This window comes from Chaetura pelagica, unplaced genomic scaffold (genome assembly GCF_000747805.2).
Source record: "Chaetura pelagica isolate M959 unplaced genomic scaffold, ChaPel_1.0 scaffold356, whole genome shotgun sequence".
NCBI classification, from domain to species: Eukaryota; Metazoa; Chordata; class Aves; order Apodiformes; family Apodidae; genus Chaetura; species Chaetura pelagica.
Window position 1 is genome coordinate 4,379,584 of NW_009953964.1, and position 15,644 is coordinate 4,395,227.

Here is a 15,644-nt window from a genome sequence, read left to right on the forward strand (position 1 = left end):
ATGTCTGCCATGAAGATAACAGGTGCCTTTGTGCTCCTCACCCTGGCAGTTCTCTGCTTAGCAAGTGAGTAACCTTGTTTAATTCCTGTTACATTGTAATTCTAATGTTCAAACAATGGAAGCTTCCCGGTCTAGTGGCACAGTAAGCAAGGTTGCAGGACTTGGGTGGCAGAAAGGAAGTGAGATTGTGTCTGTGCACTATTTAGCAAGCAATATTCCACCAGCTTTACAATTGCCAACTTGAGTAGATGAAACCTATTCCTTGATGGTGACATGAATCAGAGCTGCATTCTGTACTGTAACTAAAAAGTGAACTGTAAAACCTCAGAACTACAAACTGACCTAGCAGGAGAGAGTTGATTATGCAAAGGCCACAATATATATACCTGTGAAAAACCTCTTTATGCTGTTATTTAGCCAGCCTGGGGAGACTTTTGAGGCACAAGATCCTCTATGGCAAACTGGGGAGGGATAAGGAATTTCTTGAACCTTCACTCAGTATTTTATTTTTTTTTAACAAAAACTTGTTCTAACTAAAAACAAATACATAGAAAAACAAGTACATTTAGAATAACTGAAATAGGAGGTTCCAAATCTTCTCTGCAGACAGCAGGATAGCAGTGCAATAGTTTTATGATTGTTAGAGGAATGGAAATTGTGACTTGCAATGAAATGTCATGATTGTGGTGGAAACAGTTCTTTCAAACACTGTTTCATAAACTGCAGAAAAATCAATATTACTTTTATAAGAATTTCAGCAAATTCCTTCCTTGAGCTTCCTAGTTTATCTTCTCTGCATTAAAACTATATGGATTAATGCTTTTTGAGTCACATCTTTTTTGCAGTCACTCCCAAACACAAAGTGGATACCAAAAGGCTACCAGATTAAAAATAAATAAATAAATAAATCTTAGTTTTATGTGGAAGAAGGTTAAATTTTATCAAATTCTAGAATAATGAAAACTCAGACTTCTTCAGTGACAGAGACTGAAACCTGGCATGGAACATTGTTTATACTAATTTTCTTTACCTTGGACAACTTCATTTGATGCAAAGATATAAGCAGCTACATGAAAGAAGTTTCAGTGGAAAGCTTAATTGCTTTAAAGATTAAAAAAAGAAAAGCTACTTTTAGTCAGAAAGACAAGTGCTAGAGCTGTATTGCCTTTAACATCATAATGCATTTTCTTCCTGCTCCTCCTGTACAGAAGCCTCAGCCTGAAAACTTTTATCACTTGGAAGCCACAGAACGATGATCACAGGACAGAAGAACAAAACACATTCCTAAAGAAAGTAACAAATGTGTCACCATACTGGATACATGCCAATGTTACTTGATTACTTTCTGGGAGGTGTAATTATCATTGTTTTGAAGGAGCTTTTCAAAGCCCCACCTGAGAACAGGGTTCTATTTTATTAGATACCACGTGTATACAAAACTGGAGTTGATCCTTCTGCCAAATAGTTTAGAATCCATTTCGACTGGCAAGGGAAAACACTTTTAAAAATGTGATTATGATCCAACTTGCATTATTGTTGGTATATTTATTTACTGTTATATTTTAATGAAGATAGTTTCCTCATTTCTGACAGAAAATCAGAGTATAAGAGGACTGTCTGATTTGCTTACAGCTACATACAGTTTGGTTTTTCATAAGCTTAGGAATTAGTACACAGTCATGCTCAACAGCTAGTTCATCTTAAACACACTGGCCATTGACCGTAGTATTGACTCCTAGGTCTTTCATCTTTCTCTGGTGAAAGGGCAACAAAAGCCTTCATTTCCCCCAACAACAAAGGCTCCTGACAGGGATTTCTAAGTTAAATGATACAATAAGATCCACTTGTTTAACAGGTCCTGACACCTGTATCTTGTTAAACACTGAAAAATGGTATCAGTATTTACTTTCCAGGAGGTAAGAGACTTGGCGTTGGTGAAAGGGCTGCTACTAATGGAACCATCCCAGTTAAAAACTGATGTTTATCAAGTTTTTTATTTTATATATTGTGATTCTGTTTGTATTGCAGATGCTGCTAGAGAGAATGAGGTGAGTAATTTTCTCCTTTACTTCTGGATAAAAAGATGTAGCTTGAAAGAACATGAGGTACATGAAGTCAGAAAAAACATATTAAGAGTAATTAAATGTTGCCAAAGTATTGAGGTTTCAGTGAGAAATCCCTGTATTTGAGATATGTGGTTTCTATATAGTTGCATTGAGAAATTTTAGATTATTTTTTTTAGCTGTAATGCATTCTGGGCAAGAAATAAGGCAAGGCCAAATTTGAAGTCAGAGAAATTAAGATTTAAAAAAAATATCTGGTGATAATATTATAAAGCTCTCTTGGTGATGTTCAGATTCTAAATCACATGTTTCTAATTTCTCTCTGACTATGCTGGAGTGTCCATCCCCCATAAAAAGCATAAAACCAATAACAAATTCTGTAATAGATTCCAGAGTTTGGCTGAAGTAAATCTGCTGTCCTTCACTAAGAATTGAAATGAAGGGGGGAAAAATCAGGCCATAACCAGAAAACAGCAAGGCTGGACTCTGTTTTAAATATATGTATTTACAAAATATATTTTGACTAAGACTTCAGAAAGGAAAAGCTTCAGTCATAGTGTCCCTCTGAAAACTAATATGCTTCAAATTATATATTATGCTATATTATTCAAATTATATATAATATGCTAGACCAGCAGTAAAAAGAGCAGAACCAATTTTAGTTACAACAGCACCTACAAGGACAGGCAAGCAAAACCTAGGCTTTTGACAATTGCAGTCAGATAGAAAAAAAAATAACTAAGCCTCAAGTTTTCTGGAGATGGAAAAAGGACTGTAGTTCTTGCAGTGACTGAATTCTTAGACAGACAGACAGTGGAGTTCCTGAGAGTGCACAGTACCTGACAGGGCAAGTAGCACCACACACATTTCTGTCAGATGGTAGAGCCTCCTTGATTGTGCTGCTCTAGAGCAGCTGATAAGCTTATCCAATAATGCAATATATTAATTATTTCTGTAGGTGAATGGAGAATATGAGAGAGATGGATTCAAAGAAAATGACTGTATTTGCAGGTTGACTGCAGTGAATACAGGAGGTTAGGGAGAGGAAGACCTATTTACTGCGAAAGACTCTATCAACCTTTTTGTGGCTCTGATGGGAAAACATATAACAACAAATGTTCTTTCTGCAAAGCAGTCCTGTAAGTACAACATTACGTAATTACTCCTGGCTAAGCCAAAATCCGAGTTTAGCTGAGTTTCTAGCTATTTCCATTCCACTTCAGTGCTGTAATTTTTTTTCAGGATTGCTATTCCTCCACATCTTAATCTTTATAGACTAATTGCTTCTCCCGCCAATAAGATTCAACTGACTTAAACAAATGATATTAGTGTGAGAACTTCCTATTCTAGTAGAAACTGTATAAGCTGGTCAATAAAGAGAAGAGCCCAAAGTGCAATACAGGACTACCAAGGTCTCTAGACCCAAATCAGTTAACAGAAATATTCAAAAGTGATACTGGGAATGCCTTGATTTTTATGAATAAAATATTTCTAAGAGAAAACAGTTTACAGGTCAGTGCCTTCTTGTCTGCTAGAAATGTTTAATAGTGCCTTCTCTGTTAGCAAGCTGTTGGCTGAGGACTCCAGAGAGATTTTTGTTCCTAACACTGTTTGCTGTCAGCAATGTCTATGTCCTTCCTTTCCTTTGCAGGAGAAGCAGAGGTGCCTTACACATGAAGCAAGCAGGGGCATGCTGAATGAATTCTGCATGACAGAAGAGTGCTGAGAACAGTTTCATGCTGCCTTATCATGATCTCTTAACTTCATTCCTCCTGCCTGTTCTGATGATGGCAAACAAAGCACAGAGTAGGCTTTGCAACTGTGCTGTCATTTGCTGCTTCTGTCTGCTCCTGAGCATTTGGATTGACACTTGGGGTCCTCAGGACCATTTCCTGTTTCTGTAGCAAGTTGGTTGACACATGAGCCCTTCATTATATATTTGTCTCCACAATTAATGTTCAAGTCTTCTGATAAAGCCACCTGACACAAGTCAGTGCAAGCATTGCCTCTGCTTTCCTTGTTGGTGAAGCATTTTCTTTCATTTATCCAGAAACTTTTGCATACTTCTTTTCAAAGGCTTCAGCTTTCCTAAGCATTGCTTTGACTGTTCCAGCTTTGTAGCCAAATTTTAGATTCTCATTTTTTTCAAACTCTGTATAATTCTGATTTGAATATGTTGTTTAGTTACTTAGTTTGCATGTTTATTAAAATACTGACTCTTTTTTTTGTCCATGATGGCCTTTCTAGAGTTTATGGCATCCATTATTCACAATTGAGCTATTTCTAGAGGTACAGATAATAATGATAGAGCAGGAGCTAGGGCCAGAACTAAAAAAAACCCACACAAAACACAGAAAAAAACCACCAAAACCAAACAAATGAAACCACAAAAAACCAATAAACCAACAAAAAAAACTGTGAAAAAAAGCAAACAAAACAAACAAACAAAACAACCAACAAAGCCTGGAAGACAAAATTTGTAAGACTGATAATATACACTAGATGGTCTCATGTTACTGGAATTTTATTCTACTATCTGGCTCTGTTTCTCCTTCAAACGAAACAAATCTGGTAACCTGTGAGACAGTATAAGCTTTGTAGCAGTGTCTCTGTTAAATTTCTAAGTGATCATTGATGATTCTATTCACATCTGGTAAACTGGCTGCTTTCAGACCTGAAGAACATTCTGTTCTGCTTTTACATCTTTATTATCTTCATTATTAAGCTAGTTTATGTCTCTTAGACTTGAATAGTCAGTAAAGGGAATACATTTTCCAAGAATTAAATTATTAATTACTGGCTTTACTAGGCTTACATACAAAGAAAATTTTGGAACTGGACTGTGGCTATAACTTTTTACCATTTCTGCCTGGTACCCTAGTTGGGCTGGAGAAAGACTCATACTTCAAAGGAATGGAAAAATGAGGAAAGCCTTTGAAGACAAAACGCCAAAAGCCTAGCCATTCCAGTGCTGGTTGCATGTTGCTGTAGCACCAGGCAGGCTGCATTCTCTAATGGAGGGACCAAGAGGCTTTGTTGGTCCCGTGCTGTTAGTATGTGCTCTTTCTCTCAGCAGAGCTGAGAACATTCCCTGTAGAGGAGAAAAGGCTGTTGGACTTTATGAGATGCTGGCTGACAACCAAAGAGAGAGTCTTTCACAGGCCACTTCTTTACCAAGGAATTAAACAGAATACAGCTGTGAGCACTGGAACTCCAGCATCTTTACTTTAAAACTGTTTGCATGGCCTTGGCAGGATCCTGTCTAGAATCAAAATTCCTCCTGCCTATTCTCAGGCACAGCTTGAGAGGCTAGGGAGCATTCCCAAACAGGAAACTGGATGAAGGCACACTGCTCTGGAAGCTAAAAGAATTTCATAGCAGAGATGTGACTGGACTCATCTAGGTGGCCTCTGGATGAAAAAGACTCTCTGTAATGTGCTGATACACAGTGATGTAACCCTCATCTCTAGTTTGACTTACAACATGAAGTGGTCAAACTATTTTTACACTAATTACCTATTACACTCAGTACATCTGGAACATCTGGAAAAATGAGAAAGCTGAAAACAACAAAAATTGAAAGGAAAATAATACGATTAATTGGATTAATTAAATGCTCAATTAAGTTTGTAAATGGAGCACTATTTTCCAAGCAAGAACACACTATACAAACTACTGTGCATTTCTTTGTCAAATAATAATGTGTGTTAAACAAGGGATTTCTTTTATCTGACTGTACAGTTCCCTAACACATTGCTTTTCAGGCAAAATAGCAGTAGCTACAAAATGTTACATAAATCTTGGCCAGATCGGTTTCTTAATGTTATTATGTGCTCTTCCCTGTCACTGATGTATTCAGTGAAACCACAAGTAGGAGAACCAGAGCCTAGGGACTTTTTTTGGGGTGAAGTGGGGTTTATTCCTGACTGTGGGAGGTTTCAGACTCCTTTCAAAGGGACAGTGGTGCTCTTAGCACATTAAAAACCTACTCAAGACTCCAGATCATTCAAAGGCCACTGAAACTGATGGGAGGCTACCTGTGACCTTGGCTTTAACTCTCACCTTTCAGAAAGGAGAAAATGGCTATGTCATTTTCTAGGTGATGCATAAGCAGAAGATACTCACTTTGATGTTCTGTTGAGGTTATCACTCTCGATTGGAAACTTAACCATTGAGATTAATGAAGATGGATGAAGAATCTCTGCATAGTCCACAGCCCTCTTTTGTAACTGAAGTCAGGATTAACTAGCATCTTCATGTGTGAAAGAATGGACTACTGGTCGGAATGCCAGATCACACAACTATGTGAGGAACATAGAGCTCCTACAGCAAGGAGTGTGGTCACCCTCTTCATGGTACCTCCCAGGCTATGTTCCTGCTCGGTGTATTTCTATCAATAAAATCAGACTTCATGTGTGGTGTGGGTGGTGAGAAGTGGTGGGAGGGCTCATTTTCAGGGGTCATGTTCTTCATGAAACAAAAAGCACAGTTCATTAAGAGCAATGCCAACTTATCCATGTTGTTCCAGAAAAGCTACCAGAAGAAATCACATTTGCATTCTTCATCTTTTCACTTTTTTAACAAAGTCTTAGTTAATAAAGGCCACTTCCACGAAACCAAATGTTCATTTCATAGTTAAAAAAAGGGAGCCTCAACATAAAACAGGTATCTATCACATATATTTAGTCCTTCAACCATGAATATTTTTTGACTGTGGAAAGTTTATGTTGCTATGATCTATATTCTTATGTTTAAAACAATTGCTTTCATTAGACTGCCCTGAATATCAAGCAGAACCAATGGACAATGTTTTGATGTGATACAAGAATCTACCAAAGATCAACTCATATAGACTAAAGTTTCACATCCCATAAGATCTCTTGAATTTTGTTCATCTCTTCCTCTCCATAAGCCCCCACCTTGATGCCTAAAAGAGAAATGGAAGACAGAAGGTAGATAGTTGATGCTGGGGATTAATATATCAAATGCTGAGAAGCAATGGAATTCAAGTCAAAGGGGATTGTTTTTTTATGGAAGGTAAAATACATTATCACAACAATGGAACTTTAAGGTGAAACGCAACAAATATTACAAAACCTAGGAAAAATGAGAGGAAACCTTCAGGTGAGTAAAGTTCAAGGAAGATTTTAAGTAAATAAGCTGGAGAGCATTTTCCCATTCTTTCTCCTTGTTATCTCTTTGTCTTACTTTAGAGCACAAACTAGAGCAATGTAATCTTTGCATATTCCTAAGGATGTATCTGTTAGATGAAAAAATCTGTAGTGAAACGCATTGACCATACTGCCTCCTTTCTTTTCCCATCATTGCTTGGTGGAGAAGACTCCACGTGTTCAGCTAAGCTATGTACTCAAGAATCCTGCAGGGTGACTGAAACACTAATAGAGGGTTAGGTGCACATGGCATATTTTTATCTTCTCTATAAATAAAGAGGCTGGAAATCCTTGTAATTCTAAGGAAGAAAGTCATGTGGGTTTTTTTGTGGTTTATGTGGTTAACTCCACACCCTGGTTCAACCCAGTGTAAACTTCTGTGAATAAATGATGGAGAACACTAGAATGGTGGTATATATTATGACCATACTGATGTAAACTGATATCAGAAGTTTCTTCAGATTTTGTCTAGCCAAAGATGGGATCATTAGACACCATTTGAATATTTCCTAAAAATCTTTGAGAGTCTAGTGAGGTTTTCATGTCTTGAAGCTGCAGGTAAGGTATCTGATTAGAAAAAGCATTGCAATAAAATTCCTCTGTTGGGTCACCAGACTATTTGAGTACTTTCAATGTATTTTTTTCTTTCTTCTTTAGCTAGACTGCTCACATTACTACTTCTAGCATTAATTAGATCTGTTGCTGGTAAAGAGATAAATTGTAAATCAGTACTAAGAAACTGTTGGTTAGAGCCACAAGTGCTCATGACCTCTGGCACAAAAACTGCCAGAATTAAGGGCTGTATGTTTAGACATGTGAAAGAGGCTGGTCGGATGGCTTTGACTATTATCTTTTGGATTAGGCTATGTGTAAAGCATGAGGACATAGGCTGGTACTGAAACTAAGGATAAATCAGTGTCAGAAAATATCTGCCAGTGTGAAATGTTACTGTTCATCAGCTAAAGTTGTTTCCTGTTAAAAGAGATAAGCTGAGCCAGGTAAGGAACATGCTTTCTTAGTATTGAATCAGAGGAATCAATGAAGGATGTTGGCAGAAAATTCTTCTGTCTGTCCTAAGACACAGACTAAAGCCACTGGTATAATGAATTCTGTTTATCTGGAAAGCAGGTCCCAGCAGTTAGGCAGTAGGAACGAAAATAAGCAAGGTAATATTGTAAAAGTTTATCATAGTTCTAAGGCTTGTGGCTCTGGATAGTCAACCTAAAAGGATTCTCAAAACAGGTCATCTTGCCCTGAATGCATCTTGACTGAAAGTGATTAAAACATGAAAACGAAGATCAAATTAAGAAAACGAAGCCAAACTGTGATTTTTCATCTTGATGTCAGAAAATCCTGCAGGCAATTTGGGGATATTTTCTGCCTTCTAGCTTGATTGTTAGAACGTAAGTGAGATATTTAACTGATTCTGTTTGTGGACCAAACCTAAGAGACTAAGTTTCTTATGCAGCCAATGCACATCCACAGGGCTAATTCAGAGCCCTGCAAGTTTGAAATCTAAGACTGCCCACCACAGACTCCTGCACCTACCACAAATCCATAGGACTTTAATTTATTTCTGATAATCTCTGACATGAAACAGTAGACAAGAGCAGATGGAGAGAATACTTTCCAGCTTGGAGTGCTTGTACTTTTTATCAGCTCCTGCCAGCATCATGTGCTGGCCTACAGCTGCAGGTAACACTGAGAAGCATACCAGCTTCTGACACATACCAAAGCAAAGAACATTATTTGCAAATTGCTGTAAATGACATCTGAAGAAAATGCTGAAGCGGCCAGACAATCTGGATGGTCAAGTTTGCATGATGGAGCAATCACATAGAAATATGGGGAAGGAAAAATGTATGTAGCTCGACTGAGCTGATGAAATATGCTCAGATTCTGTTTGTTAGAAAATAAAATAGAGGTAGTCAGATAATGGTATTGAATGGAAAAACAGAACAGACCTCCTTCCATTCAATGAGTAATAGTTTTTAAAACTCTGCACTGAAAAGGTATTCATATGTTATTGATATATCTATTTATATGTGAAGAAGGAGGGAGGGCTTTCACAGTAAGGTCTTACAACTTTTTTTTTTCCACTTCTATGACAAGAGGTAATGAAATACAGACCTAAAAATCAGTTGGGCTGGATTCCTGAAAAAGAAAATGCCATTGTTATAATAAAGTTGCTTCACTTGTCCATTAGGCCAACAATGTCTTTTCTGAAACTGTTGTTGTCATTTTCTGGTACTGTTGTTACTGTGATTGTTCCAGCATGGAAGAACAGCCGATGAAGAGCACTGGTGCTCCACATGCACAATGTAAGAGATGGGCCCTGCCCCTAAGATCTCAGAGGTTGATTTGGAAAAGAAACAGTTTAGGGGGAGTGTAGCCACTTTGATCAAAGCCTCTTACATATCAGCGATGCATGGGTGAGCCGGAACCAACATTCAGGTCTCTTGACTCCTACACTAGCAATTATCTTCTTAAAGACACCAAGGGCAAGATGAAAAATAGACAGCTATGCTCTGTAGTTGCTATTGCATAAATCATTCTTTAGATCAGACCAGAATTCCATGTCTCTGGATTGAAGATAATACCAGGTGACTGACTGGTGAAATATATATAATTCACATTCAACTGGCTTAATTGTGGTGTATCAGTGTGTCTGGCCAGCCTGGAGAGCTGCATTCTAACCCTGCTCTAAACCCAGTGCAGTACTGCTCCAGGTGTTTACACTAAATAGCTCAAAGGTTATCTCATGTTTGTTATCTCATGTTTGCTGAGTGTTTCCAGTTACTATAGTTATTCAGTGTTTTTGAATCTTTTACTAAGTATTTGGTAAAAAAAATGAAACAACAACAAAACAAAACAAGCCCTTAGTGTCACACCTTAGAGGGCATAAGCAGAAGACTGTGGCTGCAAAGAGAACTGGTAAAAAAAATGTCACCAAAAAATACCAGTGAAGTTCTCAACACTCTTTATTTCAGCCATGTGTCAAGAGGGAGACATCTTAAAAGCTTAAGTTTTTACTGAATTTGCATTTTCATGGCAATCTCTTACTTTGGAATTTCTTCAGCTGGCTCCAACATAAAAAATAGATGGGAGAGAATTAAAAGCAGGTCTTGAGCTAAGGGAATGGGTAAACAACCAGGATAGGGAACTAAATTAACTCCAATCACATTAAGCTTAGAAAAAGGTAGAAAAAATAATTTTCCTAGCAGATTTGACACATTTAGCAGTAAAGGAGACTGGAGTATCATTCTCTTACTTTTGCAGAAAACATGCAGGCTGCCACATGATCTAAGAGATATGTTGCCCTCTCTCCCTACAGCTTTAAAAATTACAGTGCAGAACATTAGAGTACCACAGATAAGCATTCCAATAATAAGCAATAATCAAAACACACAGAGTGTATTATCCAAGAAGAAAAAGAGACACTGGTGACTGAGGAAAAACAGAATTATTATTTTTTTTAAGAAGAAATCATTATCAGATTTTTCATATTCACTTACAAGAAGAGGGTCCTCTTCCAAGTTTAACAAGCCAATGGAGAAAAATATGTATCTGTCATGAAAAACAAAACAAAACAAAACAAATAGTCATGATAATCTTCAGAAATATAAGACAAACAGGTATTTCTAGGAATCATCCCCAAAAATCCTATTTCAACTATTCTCTGTGGCATTGAGCTTATTATCCCAAGTTTTCTTCTGTTCTGTTTAGGCTTTGTCACTTCATCTATCACTATGGCAACTTTAAACATTGTGTCACTTTTTTTCTCCAATTCAACTGAGGCAACCATAAATATAAACCAAAACAGACTAACACCAAAGTTAATTAAAATGAAATTAACTCCTAATATTATTCAGAGAACATTATTCATACTATCCCTACTTATGTTAATGTAGCTGAGGACTTTTGCGTTTTTGGGGCTAATGCCTGAACAAATTCCACATATTTTGGCTGCTTTTTTCCCTCTTTTCTCAGTTTCAAATATTACAGATTTCCTGGCAAAAAAAAAAAATAATTAAAAAAATCATTGAAGAAGTAAAATTGCCTCTCTGTTTTGCAGAAGATAAATAGACCATAACCAAAGCAACTAATGACTGATAAGAGTTGGGCTCCGGAATTCAGTTCCTTGAGGAACTGGGAAACTGAGGCAGTAACAATCCTCTTTGGAAACGCTCAGAAGGAGGCATGATCAAATTTAAATAGTAATTCAAAGTGTGCATCTATCTGCCCTTGGACAACTCACAAGCATGCAACAAGTTTTTCAACATTTTATATCACATATATTATTATATGTAAAAGATGTAGCAGTTTGGACAATTTCTAGTAGTGCAAAGCATTTGTGTGCAAGTTATATACATCATGAGTTACATAAACAAGATTATCAACTGTCCAAAAAGGAATGTTTTTCCAATTCTGGGGGACATGAGATGTGTTGAACTATTGAGACACAAGGAAACACATAGTCATTTGAAGTCTGAAAATCTGAAAAGATCTAAAAAATGTTCTTTTCCTTCTTAACTGGACTTTAAAATTCCAGTGCAAGATAGTCACAGGAATCACAAATTATGAAGCTTTCCCACAGATAGGACTAGATATTCACAGATAAAGAAGGAAATCAGAATGCATGATCTACAAGCATGAGAGCTCCAGAATCTCATTCCCAAAGCTTCATGATTCCTCAAACAAAAACAGCCCTCCTTGACAGAGGACTATGTCACATAAAGCTTATGTGAGTTTGGCCAAGCTATGACTATGTTCTTTAAGACCTTCCAGAAGGAGCACCTGAAGGTGGAGGAATGTGAGCATGTAAGGCACCTTTTCCCATTCATGCCACTCAGATGCCACCTCCTGGGAGAAGCACAGCACATCTGCAGCTGCTGGCCTCCCACAAACACACCACTACCCTTTCTGAGCAAAGCTGGAAGATGATTTCATGAGATACAGAGCATAACAACAGAATAACAGGTTTGTTTCTGCTGCTATATCCATTTTCATGGCTGGTTTCTACTCCTGCAGTGACCAAGACCATCTCTTTGTCGCTGGAGGAAATGAAAACAGGTTCTATCAGCCATCGTAACAGAAGAGAGCCCTGGCTGGCTTATAGTCAGGGAAGATGAGACAGTTCCACTCTGTGCAACTGAAACACCAGGGCAGCAAATGAACTTCCCCTTTATGAAATTAAATATAATTCAGAAGTCTCCAAGTGCACCTAGAGAGGTACTTTCCCCTGTGAATGAACTTCCTTCAAGTTCACAGCATCAAATCTGTTTTACAAATGTGTGCATTTAAATTTTTTTTCTATAAATACTCCCATATTAAAAGAATTAGTGAAAAGTGATTTCATGGCTTTGTAAAGCTTCATGATTGCCAAAAGCACTAAAGATCTTGTAACTTTATACTATTGCAAACAGGTATGTGATTCTCCAAGCTGAGACCATCTTCCCTAAAGGAAAAAGACAGGTAGTCCCAGAATCCTCTATGTTTAAATTATGTGTCACGGCCAAACACATGGCCAGTGCAGGAATGAGTTGTAACATCCAGGTACAGATTCAGGTATTATTGTGGTATTTCAGTGAGACATGGAGACAACAGCAAATATTAGCAATAAGAAGTAAATATTTTACAGTATCAGTGCTATGCCAGCTCCAAAGGTTTTATAACATGTTCTGGAGCTTTTTTTAGGGCATGTGCATATCAGAAAATAAAGTGAAATCTTCCAAGTTTAACCTAGTTGAAAGAGAATATTTCTATGTGAAGAAGACACACAAATGTGAGGCTAGATATTGGTGAAAACACTACTGACGTGTAAAAAGGACCCTGTATGTCAGAATACCTTTGATTCACTTTTATCAAGTATCAGCTGTGAAGAGAGGAAGAAAATACTAACCACTGACTCAGAGATGCAGGTGAGACACATTAGGTACCTATTTCTTATAAATATGGAGAGAAAGATTTTTCCTGGAAAAAAAAAAATGATGGTAAGTTGGGGTTTTGAGTATGCTAAGAAAATTTCTAAATCTTGTGTTGATGGAGTAGATGCAGATACAAGAAAAGTGATACATAGATTATTAGAAAGGAGCTATAGATACAGGAAATTAGTTCAGAAGATTTTTTCATGCTTGAAGTTTGTTTGGTGTGATATGTATTTAATAAGTTGTTTCCTTAGAAGCTTTAAACTATGAAACGTTGATGAGTTTTTGCTAGTCACTTCATATATAGCTAATGCTTAATTTTGTCATCAGTTGGGATAGAGAGCATTCATTGTCTTGGAAGAGTAAATCTTAAAAGCACCTCTTTTGAAGGCTGGTAAGTATTGAGAGTGTGCAGGTTGTAGACCTTTCTTAAAGCATAAAGCAGTGGATTAATTCCCTCAGGTCTTTTATTTCTGATTCAATAATACTTGTGTTAGAAATAAGATTATGAAACCTCACTAAATATAAATTTGCAGTATGCATGTCCAAATAGCTTCTATCAGATCTAAATGAGAGGTCTTAATACCGTGGATAGAAGTATGTTGGTTTAAGAAACAATAGCTTCTTACCTTTATAAACTTCTCAGTTGTGCACTGTATGTAACACACTGTGCTATTTCATTTCAGGTTTGATCAAGACCAGAACAGTATTGATGGCTGTTCAGTATCGTTAGTTTCTAATTGTTTTGTTTTCTAATTTGGTTTTAGTTTATATCTCCTTAAGTGCCTCAATCTCTCCATTTCTCATATGTAGCAGTGGACAGAGAAAGAAAAAGAACCAACAAACTGTTTTCAAAGATCTATGTATAACTGATGTATGTAGTAAGTTACTGGATTTCTGTTAGCGGAAAAAAAAGAAGGTGTTGTTTCTGCTATCTACCTTGTAACCACTTAGCACCGATATGCTGTGACTGGTTATACGTAAGTTTAAATGACAGTTGAACCAAACAGCTCTGCCCATTATTTTTATTTTTTTTATTTGGCAGGAACAAGCAATACTGGACTTGAGTCTTGTCAACGAATGAACTACTGTTTCCCTTTTCCTGTTTTCTTTTCAGAGGAGGTCTCATGTGCCTACTTTCTCCATATTTTGGGGTCTAAATTTTTTTGGATGCTGCTGTTGAGACATCCAAAACCTGCAGTGATTGCCAGGTAGAGGGTCTGTTCTTGTGTTGTACAGCTATTACCAACTGTTTTATGTTCAGCATTAGCATCAGTGGCACCAGTTCCTCTCCCTCAGCAACCCATCTTAAATTCAGTTTATCCTGCATGTGTTTCTGTAACTGGGTTGTAGCTGTAAGCTACCTTATTCTGCCTTTTTTTTTTTTTTTTTATTTCCTGTACTAAAAGAATCCTACAGTAATGCAATATGCCAGGCTGGAGGTAGACTGTATGCAGTGTTAGCCAATAGATGTTCCTGGTATAGGTAGCAGCAATGATGTCAGAAGTTAACTAAAGGATGAAGAGTAACAAGCCCTGGACAGAGTAGTTATTTGATTTTGTAGTCATGAGAATTGTTTCTAATAAGCAAGAGGAAAAGCTAAACCGGAGCATTTCCTGAAGCCATGTCACAGTTCGGGTAATTAAAAGTAACATCTAACTAAATGCTAATGCTACTGCATGATCCTTCAAGAGACATGGTCTGGTTCCTTGTACGTGTGAGTTGTCCTGACAGCTTCTCTGCGACTCGCTCTGCTCATTCTGCAAAGACAAACTAAAAATGTTTGTTTCTTCATATTTCGCCACTGAATGTTGTGGGTTATAGAGATGATTGTTAAATCAGTAACTGACTCTTTGCATGTCAGCCTTTTCCAAAAAAAAAAAAAACAACCAACAAAACCACAAACATTGAGCTTGGTAATAAATAGGTTTTGTTACTCAATTCCTTGGTCTGCAAGAAATGTCTCTGAGATGTTTAAGAAATTGTGATTTATACTGGGATCAGTTCAAATGTGCTAATTAAAAGATGACCTAAATTTAGACCCACAAAACTATGCAAATACACTTTACCGAAGACAACTAGCAGGACTTTTGGAGCTGGGCTAAAACCTCTGCAGACAACATATCCTCTTGTCAGGTCACACAAAGCTGTGGGTTGGGGCGTAATTTTAATACATTCTGTTTGCCTCCCTGTGTGTGCAAAGGGAGCTCAGAACATCGCTGCGGCCCGTGAGCTGCTTTAGGCCGCAACACCTCAGGGCTCCGCTGCCACACGGGGGCTGCTGCCCCGCCAGGGTTTCCTCAGCCTCCTTCACAACGCCTCATTTCCCAGTACCTCAGCCAGCATTCGATGATCTCCAGAGCCTGGCCCGGGTGTCTCCGCCCTGTCACCGGGGCTGAGGACGCGGGGTGAGGCAGCACCGGCTGTGGGAGGGGCTGAGCCCGCGGCCCCCGCAGCCACCCCCGCACGGCGGCCGCGGGGCA

At 37.8% G+C, this 15,644-nt stretch overlaps 1 protein-coding gene across 1 annotated transcript; it reads left to right on the top strand.

Annotated features, from left to right (window-relative positions):
- LOC104392550 (ovomucoid-like) lies at positions 1-3,760 on the top strand. The gene is made up of 4 exons (XM_010001959.1): positions 1-64; positions 2,029-2,048; positions 3,075-3,202; positions 3,715-3,760. The coding sequence occupies exons 1-4, from the start codon at positions 1-3 to the stop codon at positions 3,758-3,760; spliced, it is 258 nt and encodes an 85-aa protein (XP_010000261.1).
- Positions 3,761-15,644: the final 11,884 nt, after the last annotated feature.

What these genes read in the sequence shown, in the direction of transcription:
- LOC104392550 (XM_010001959.1), top strand. Translation starts at nt 1, where the DNA reads ATGTCTGCCATGAAGATAACAGGTGCCTTTGTGCTCCTCACCCTGGCA. An exon ending in GGCAGTTCTCTGCTTAGCAA is followed by an intron (nt 65 to 2,028) that starts GTGAGTAACCTT and finishes TTTGTATTGCAG; the next exon opens with ATGCTGCTAGAGAGAATGAG. An exon ending in TCTTTCTGCAAAGCAGTCCT is followed by an intron (nt 3,203 to 3,714) that starts GTAAGTACAACA and finishes TTTCCTTTGCAG; the next exon opens with GAGAAGCAGAGGTGCCTTAC.